Here is a 9,097-nt window from a genome sequence, read left to right as displayed (position 1 = left end):
CCTTCGGGCCTTATTGCTTACCTCTACGTCAGTTAGGCCTACTGTATGTACTGCATAATAAAGAACTCTCTATACATTACACAGTATATACAGTCTAAGTTCATACTGTGCTGTTCAATCACAACGTATCTGGGGCAGCAGATTATAGAATGTCAAATCAATAAGAGGAGAGGATGATATCTAAAGGGATTGTGGGGGATGCTGGAGTGGACTAAAGGTTGTGTCCTTTAGTTTTTCTGTACTGTAGGACTACAAGCAGAGACAGAGCGGAGAGAAGATGTGAAGAGTCCTGTCTTACTGTGGGCAAGAGAAGAGAGTTTGAGTTTTACTCTCAACCCATGAGGACTTGGGTTTATCAAGCAAACAAAGTTCATCCAACTCAACATGAACACACATACTCATTACTGTATATGTAGCCCAAGCAGGAATTGAACCCACAACCTTTGTGTTGCCAGAAACATACTCCAACACACTGAGCCATCAGGACCATTCCAATGCAGAGTGGCAGATTTCAAGTAGGTGTAAGCTACATTATGACGCTCACTGCTTAGCTCAGATAATTTAGATGTAACGTAAGCAGCTGAAAACCAACATGGTGAAACATAAGGCAAACACACTGAACCACAATGAATAGGATCATTACAATATTTTCTGCAGAATGTGGAAAATGTTCCCCCCAAAAAACACTCCAGTCAATTAAGGAAATTAACTCAAATTCTGTTCATTCATTGAAATGGTCCTCCAAGAAAAATATAGCCAATTTTCAATTCATAAACGTAATTTCAGTGCATCTCCCGAAATGACTGGCTGGGATTGAAATGGAATTGCCTGAACTGTGTTTAACCTTTACTGTCATTACTCTATGTAGTAAGATGTCAGAACATAACAAGCAAAGCATGGATGACTGAACATTGACTGGTAATAATATTGATCTACACTTGAAGTAGGGTGAAGTTGCCCCCAGACAATGATCTTAGGTCAGTTTTGTTTTTCCACCCAAATGGTTTAGATTATGATTTCAGCATGGTAAACTGATCCTAGATCTGTGCCTACAGGCAACCTCAACCTGGAGCTCATGGATCATCATGTATGCTGGATGTCGACGGGTACCATTCCTCCTTCTCATTAGAGGTCAAAGTTAATTTCCCATCTGGCCCAGAACAGCGTGGTTTCTCTTGGCACTGTGGGTAGAAGAGTCTGGTGTCCAATCACAGACATGCAGCTCAAACCGTCCTTCTAGTTCTATAGATCTAAAACCGTGCTGTGGACCAGGACTAGCTGTGGCAGCAACAGACACCACGAATGCAGAGCGACAGACACGTGGAAGTGTTCCCCCCTCATACACTAAACCCACAGAAACGTGGAAGTGTTCCCCCTTGCACACTAAACCCACAGACACATGGAAGTGTTCCCCCTTGTACAATAAACCCACAGACACATGGAAGTGTTCCCCCTCGTACACTAAACCCACAGACACGTGGAAGTGTTCCCCCTTGTACACTAAACCCACAGACACGTGGAAGTGTTCCCCCTTGTACACTAAACCCACAGACACATGGAAGTGTTCCCCCTTGTACAATAAACCCACAGACACATGGAAGTGTTCCCCCTGTGTACACTAAACCCACAGACACGTGGAAGTGTTCCCCCTTGTACACTAAACCCACAGACACGTGGAAGTGTTCCCCCTCGTACACTAAACCCACAGACACGTGGAAGTGTTCCCCCTGTGTACACTAAACCCACAGACACGTGGAAGTGTTCCCCCTGTGTACACTAAACCCACAGACACGTGGAAGTGTTCCCCCTCGTACACTAAACCCACAGACACGTGGAAGTGTTCCCCCTGTGTACACTAAACCCACAGACACGTGGAAGTGTTCCCCCTTGTACACTAAACCCACAGACACATGGAAGTGTTCCCCCTTGTACAATAAACCCACAGACACATGGAAGTGTTCCCCCTGTGTACACTAAACCCACAGACACGTGGAAGTGTTCCCCCTCGTACACTAAACCCACAGACACGTGGAAGTGTTCCCCCCTCGTACACTAAACCCACAGACACGTGGAAGTGTTCCCCCTCGTACACTAAACCCACAGACACGTGGAAGTGTTCCCCCCTCGTACACTAAACCCACAGATAGAAAGACAAGATAGAAAACCCATTTAAGGTGCAGCAGATATCCAGGCTTTTTGTTGTCCTTTTATACATCACTGGTTTTGTTTTTGAAATAGCTGACCACAACACACAGGTTTTATAAAACACTGAGGTAAGAAGAATATGCAGGATTACACATGTAATAGTCTGTCTCTGACTCCCAACACATCCTTTGCAGGTCTTTCCTGAGAGTACAGGTTTTATTTGACATTTGTCTAGTTGTTGTTGTTGTTTTGTATGTTGTTGTTGTTGTTTTGTATGTTGCTGTTGTTGTTCTTGTATAATTACTCCTTGTTAGTAGCGTCGCCCCTCCAATGGGATATAAGGTTAATTGTTTAGTCGTTTTCCAGTCTGCGCCTCTCTTTCGTTGTTCCTCGTCTCTGTGGACCTCTATCTGAACAGAAGGATGGAGGGATGACAGTTCCTCTCCTCTCTTAGGTTGCATAGTGGTCAAAACTCCCCAGGTACTCCAGGGTAGCCTGGTAGGAGAACTGGTACTCATCCTGAACCAGGGAAATAGACAGGACAGAGCAACAGCCTTCCATTACCGTGGCTTCCAGACACAGATAAATCACATGTACTTGTCTGATATCCATGGTTTTCAACAGTGAGACTGAAGCCTACCTCCGTCTGTACCATGGCAGGGCGTTGTGTCCTCAGCATCTTGACAGTCTGGAAGATGTCCACAGCTCCCTCGTAACGCATCCTCTCCAGAACGATACTCAGAGTGATGAAGACTCCGGTCCTCCCCACACCCGCACTACACACACACACACACACACACACACACACACACACACACACACACACACACACACACACACACACACACACACACACACACACACACACACACACACACACACACATACATATATACATACATACACATAGTGGCTAGACTAATGTACATCAGTAATCAGAATGAGGTGTGTGAAGTATATCAGGGGAAAGCATTGTTAGTCAAACCTATAGCTATGGCAATGACTCTTACCTGCAGTGGACACTGATTGGGCCGTCCTGTCCAAACTGCTCCTTGGTTTTGTGCACCTGGCCAATGAAGTCGATGAAGCCCTCACCAGATTTAGGAACTCCCTGCTCTGGCCAATCGGTGAACTGGAACTGACGAACTGTCCGTGATTGGCCATCCTGATGCGAGAATGGGCAGAAGAAGTGCTGATGAGAGCAATGTTGAGTATGACTTCTCAAACCGTCCTCCATATTGTTACTGGTATTCTCTGATCCTTATGTGAGTGGATAAGTGAAGGTGAGATGTCCCTTCTACTGATTTAGCCAAACAAACTATTCTACTATCTGTTACCAGAGTTGTGTCTTGTGTCTTATCAGGTCTGTTCTGGTGGCTGAGCACCAACCCTCTGTCGGCTTTATGTATGAGTCCTGTCTTGTCTGCCAGACTCTGTGGCCTGCCCGTCTCTAGCCAATTACGTCTGTTCTCTGCTCAGACGGCGTGACTCCACTTTAACAGAAATCAATACAACATCTGTCAACGGGCCGCCAGGACAGGACAGGACAGGACAGGACAGGACAGGACAGGCTTAACTGGAGTAATCGACAGCTCACACACGCGCTTGTTGGTTATTACTGCATTGTCAGAACTAGCAGCACAAGCATTTCGCTACACTCGCATTAACATCTAACCATGTGTATGTGACAAATAAAATGTGATTTGATTTGATTTTGACGCACAGGAATGCAAGCATGCACACACACAAACACACGATAAGGGCATCAGGAGAGGACAGGGTTGACTACTGTGTAATCTACTGTGGGTCGAAGGAACATGTTAGCTGCCAGGAGCAGAGACGGGAGAGGTCAGGGTGTCTGATTACAATATCAAATATGCTCCAAAAGGGACAAGTCATTTAAAAGCAACACCCACAGGCACACAGTCTTGCGTCATTGACCTTGCCTTGTCTGAGGAGGATATACAGTATTGTGGACACATAAATACACACACACACACACACACACACACACTCACCCTTGCATCGGTGACCTTAAACTCTCTGAGGATATACTGAGGCATGTTGTATTCAGCCATGGGATCCACTACAAAGTACTGGTACCGAGCAGACCGCTCTGCGGGCCAGTACTGATGGCACTTCTCCTGCAGGCACACACAGAGGTACAGAGATGGCATCACGTACGTATTTGTGTCTCTGAGTGTGTTTGTGTGGTGTGTTTCTGTGTGTGTGCGAGCATACGTGCATGCATGTGCAGATGTGTTTGTGTGTGTATGTGCACGTGTGTGTTTGTGTGTGTGTAACCTTACCCGTCCCATCTCTCTCAGTTTAGTGAGCATGACCACGATGGTAGAGTTGTGTTCCCACAGCATCCTCCAGAAGTCCTCTGTGGTCTCAGCCAGTGGGCCCTGGGTGGCCATGTAACCTCTTTGCTGCCTATACACATTAGACGATGGGGTGTTGAGTTATACAGGGTTCTGATCCAATGTAAAGACACCAAAGAAATAGAATGGACACATTTCTTTCATTTGGATTCTTCAATTATATTATAAGCATAATTTGAGACCCAAAATATGGCCACTGTTCCATGGAACAATGCCTTGAAATGAGATGCCCATATTACTAATTATTCTTCCTTGGTTGAGCTTTACCTGTATCCATCAATGTAGCTGGCATTGATGTAATCTGATCCTTCCAGACCTCGGATTGGCTGCAGACAGACGCGGGTGGTCTCATAGGGCATGATGTTGACCAGGCGGTTCTTAAACTTGTTACATGGCAGGTTGGCACTGACAAACCGAGACGTGTGGGCTTTGGTGTTGGCCAGACGCTGGGGGGAGGGGGAGGGGTGAAGGGGGGGATTGAGTTTCCCCCCCACAGAAACACGTTCCTATGAACAAAGTTAAAGGGCAATGCATTCTTCCTAATATTTATTCTGTACTTGCATTGAAAAACTGTATTTCTACTATATTTCATACTTGTTTTCTATTCAAAATGTATGCTACTGTATGTATTTCAATACCTGGTCTTTCTATGTTTACCTTGACCTCCAGCTCCATGCCGGTGATGTATTTATGTTCTATTGAATTTATTTCTATGTTTACCTTGAACTCCAGCTCCATGCCGGTGATGTATTTCTATGTTTACCTTGAACTCCAGCTCCATGCCAGTGATGTATTTATGTTCTATTGAATATATTTCTATGTTTACCTTGACCTCCAGCTCCATGCCGGTGATGTATTTCTATGTTTATCTTGAACTCCAGCTCCATGCCAGTGATGTATTTATGTTCTATTGAATATATTTCTATGTTTACCTTGACCTCCAGCTCCATGCCGGTGATGTATTTCTATGTTTATCTTGAACTCCAGCTCCATGCCAGTGATGTATTTATGTTCTATTGAATATATTTCTATGTTTACCTTGACCTCCAGCTCCATGCCGGTGATGTATTTCTATGTTTACCTTGAACTCCAGCTCCATGCCAGTGACGTGCTCTCCACTCTCCACCTTGCCCAGCTTCTGCATGTAGGAGAACAGACTCCGGGCCGCCACCTCCGTGTTCCCACAAGCCACTGCTTCCAGCAGCGCCTCGTGGATGAAGCCGTACTGGTCTTCCGTCTGCACCATGTAGTTCCGCTGTGACCTCATCAGAGTCACATGACCATAGATGTCGGCCGTGCGCTCATGTCTGATCCGTTCCAGCATGGCGTCGATCACGATGAAGCAACCGGTACGACCCACGCCCGCACTGAGAGAGGTAAGAAAGAGAGAAAGAAAGAGAGGAAGATATCTATGAGTGTGAATATACCTACTGAACTGTCAGTGGCAATTCTTCAAGACAGCCTCTCATGTTTGGGTGACTGGATCCAGGGTGTGTGAGTATGTGCTGTTTACATGTCGCAGGTGTGTGGTATGTGTGTCTGGTATATGTGTGTGTGGGTATATGTGTGTGGTAAATGTGTGTGCGGGTACATGTGAGTGTGTGTGGGTACATGACTGTGTGGGTATATGCGTGTGTGGTATACAGTGGGGCAAAAGTATTTAGTCAGCCACCAATTTTGCAAGTTCTCCCACTTAAAAAGATGAGAGAGGCCTGTAATTTTCATCATAGGTACACTTCAACTATTTTTGCCCCACTGTATTTGTGTGGGTATGTGTGTGTGGGTATATGTGTGTGTGGGTATATGTGTGTGTGGTATATGTGTGTGGGTATATGTGTGTGGGTATATGTGTGTGTGGTGTATGTGTGAGTGTTGGTGTATGTGTGTGTGTGTTGGTGTATGTGTGTGTTGGTGTATGTGTGTGTGGGTGTATGTGTGTGTGGGTATATGTGTGTGTGGGTATGTGTGTGTGTGTTGTATATGCGTGTGTGTTGTATATGCGTGTGTGTGTTTTATATGCGTGTGTGTCGGTGTATGCGTGTGTGGGTATATGTGTGTGTGGGTACGTGTGTGTGTGGGTATATGTGTGTGTGGGTATATGTGTGTGAGGGTACGTGTGTGTGTGGGTATATGTGTGTGGTATATGTATGTGTGTGGGTATATGTTTGTGTGGTATATGTGTGTGTGTGTGTGTGTGTGTGTGTTTGTGGGTATATGTGTGTGTGGTGTATGTGTGAGTGGGTATGTGTGTGTGTGCTGTATATGTGTGTGCGGGCATATGTGTTTGTGGTATATGTGTGTGTGTGTGGGTGTAAGTGTGTGGGTATATGTGTGTGTGTGTGTGTTGGTGTATGTGTGTGTGTATGTGTGTGTGTGGGTATATGTGTGCGTGTGGGTATATATGTGCATGTGGGTATATATGTGTGTGTGGGTATATGTGTGTGTGGGTATATGTGTGTGGGTATATGTTTGTGTGGTATATGTGTGTGTGTGTGTGTGTGTGGGTATATGTGTGTGTGGTGTATGTGTGAGTGGGTGTGGGTATATGTGTGTGTGGTGTATGTGTGAGTGGGTATGTGTGTGTGTGCTGTATATGTGTTTGCGGGCATATGTGTGTGTGGTATATGTGTGTGGGTATATGTGTGTGTGGTGTATGTGTGAGTGGGTGTGGGTATATGTGTGTGTGGTGTATGTGTGAGTGGGTATGTGTGTGTGTGCTGTATATGTGTTTGCGGGCATATGTGTGTGTGGTATATGTGTGTGTGTGGGTGTATGTGTGTGGGTATATGTGTGTGTGGGTACGTGTATGTGGGTATATGTGTGTGTGGGTATATGTGTGTGTGGGTATATGTGTGTGGGTATATGTTTGTGTGGTATATGTGTGTGTGTGTGTGTGTGTGGGTATATGTGTGTGTGGTGTATGTGTGAGTGGGTATGTGTGTGTGTGTGCTGTGTATGTGTTTGCGGGCATATGTGTGTGTGGTATATGTGTGTGTGGGTGTAAGTGTGTGGGTATATGTGTGTGTGTGTGTTGGTGTATGTGTGTGTGTATGTGTGTGTGGGTATATGTGTGCATGTGGGTATATATGTGTGTGTGGGTATATGTGTGCATGTGGGTATATATGTGTGTGTGGGTATATGTGTGTGTGGGTATATGTGTGTGGGTATATGTGTGTATATGTGTGTGGGTATATGCATGTGTGGGTATATGTGTGTGTGGGTATGAGTGTGTGTGGGTATGAGTGTGTGGGTATATGTGTCTGTGGTATATAGGTCTGTGGTACATGTGTGTGGGTATATGTGTGTGTGGGTACGTGTATGTGGGTATATGTGTGTGTGGGTATATGTGTGTGTGTGGTATATGTGTGTGTGTGTGGTATATGTGTGTGTGTGGTATATGTGTGTGTGTGTTGGTGTATGTGGGTATATGCATGTGTGGGTGTATGTGTATGTGGTATATGTGTGTGTGTGGGTATATGTGTATGTGGAATATGTTTGTGTGGGTATATGTGTTTGTGGGTATACAGTGGGGCAAAAGAGTATTTAGTCAGCCACCAATTGTGCAAGTTCTCCCACTTAAAAAGATGAGAGAGGCCTGTAATTTTCATCATAGGTACACTTCAACTATGACAGACAAAATGAGGAAAAAAATCCAGAAAATCACATTGTAGGATTTTTCATGAATTTATTTGCAAATTATGGTGGAAAATAAGTATTTGGTCACCTTCAAACAAGCAAGATTTCTGGCTCTCACAGACCTGTAACTTCTTCTTTAAGAGGCTCCTCTGTCCTCCACTCGTTACCTATATTAATGGCACCTGTTTGAACTTGTTATCAGTATAAAAGACACCTGTCCACAACCTCAAACAGTCACACTCCAAACTCCACTATGGCCAAGACCAAAGAGCTGTCAAAGGACACCAGAAAAAAAATTGTAGACCTGCACCAGGCTGGGAAGACTGAATCTGCAATAGGTAAGCAGCTTGGTTTGAGTGGAGAACAGGAGGGCTTCTTAATTAAAGAAAAACTAACAGGTCTGTGAGAGCTGGAATTCTTACTGGTTGGTAGGTGATCAAATACTTATGTCATGCAATAAAATGCAAATTAATTACTTGAAAATCATACAATGTGAATTTCTGGATTTTTGTTTTAGATTCCGTCTCTCACAGTTGAAGTGTACCTATGATAAAAATTACAGACCTCTACATGCTTTGTAAGTAGGAAAACCTGCAAAATCGGCAGTGTATCAAAGACTTGTTCTCCCCACTGTATGTGTATGTGGTGTGTGTGTGTGTGTGTGTGGGTATATGTTTGTGTGTGCGTCCTCGTACCTGCAGTGTGCGATGACAGGACCAGCGTCAGGGGGGTTGCAGGCTTTAACCCTGCGTAGGAAGGCCAGGAACGGAGTGGGGTACTCTGGTACACCGTGGTCTGGCCAGGCAGTGAACTGGAACTGACGTACCTCCCTCCGCTCATTACAACCATTCTGAGAGAGGAGAGGAGATGGGAAGAGATTGTTATCATTACTACCACAACTATTATCACATTCATCGAGCCATTCTGTGAGA

The 9,097-nt window shown here is 45.0% G+C and overlaps 1 protein-coding gene across 7 annotated transcripts in view; it reads right to left on the bottom strand.

The window, feature by feature from the left end:
• Positions 1-1,684: 1,684 nt before the first annotated feature.
• The window catches only part of LOC112260820 (receptor-type tyrosine-protein phosphatase S), a 152,227-nt gene continuing 144,814 nt past the window's right edge, over positions 1,685-9,097 (bottom strand). For 5 of the 7 annotated variants that reach the window (XM_042328961.1, XM_042328964.1, XM_042328963.1 and 2 more), the window contains 8 exons: positions 8,861-9,015; positions 5,611-5,896; positions 4,797-5,035; positions 4,455-4,581; positions 4,164-4,289; positions 3,156-3,310; positions 2,786-2,921; positions 1,685-2,664 (listed from right to left, as the gene is read on the bottom strand). In XM_042328961.1, the coding sequence (XP_042184895.1) occupies positions 2,596-2,664; positions 2,786-2,921; positions 3,156-3,310; positions 4,164-4,289; positions 4,455-4,581; positions 4,797-5,035; positions 5,611-5,896; positions 8,861-9,015 (1,293 nt within the window). In that variant the 3' untranslated portion in view covers positions 1,685-2,595. The remainder of the gene's footprint in view (positions 2,665-2,785; positions 2,922-3,155; positions 3,311-4,163; positions 4,290-4,454; positions 4,582-4,796; positions 5,036-5,610; positions 5,897-8,860; positions 9,016-9,097) is intronic. The other 2 variants (XM_042328966.1, XM_042328967.1) reach the window with 1 other exon arrangement.

Source organism: Oncorhynchus tshawytscha, linkage group LG10 (genome assembly GCF_018296145.1).
Source record: "Oncorhynchus tshawytscha isolate Ot180627B linkage group LG10, Otsh_v2.0, whole genome shotgun sequence".
NCBI lineage: Eukaryota > Metazoa > Chordata > Actinopteri > Salmoniformes > Salmonidae > Oncorhynchus > Oncorhynchus tshawytscha.
Note: the sequence above shows the minus strand (reverse complement) of the source record. Positions and strands in the feature narration are given on the sequence as shown.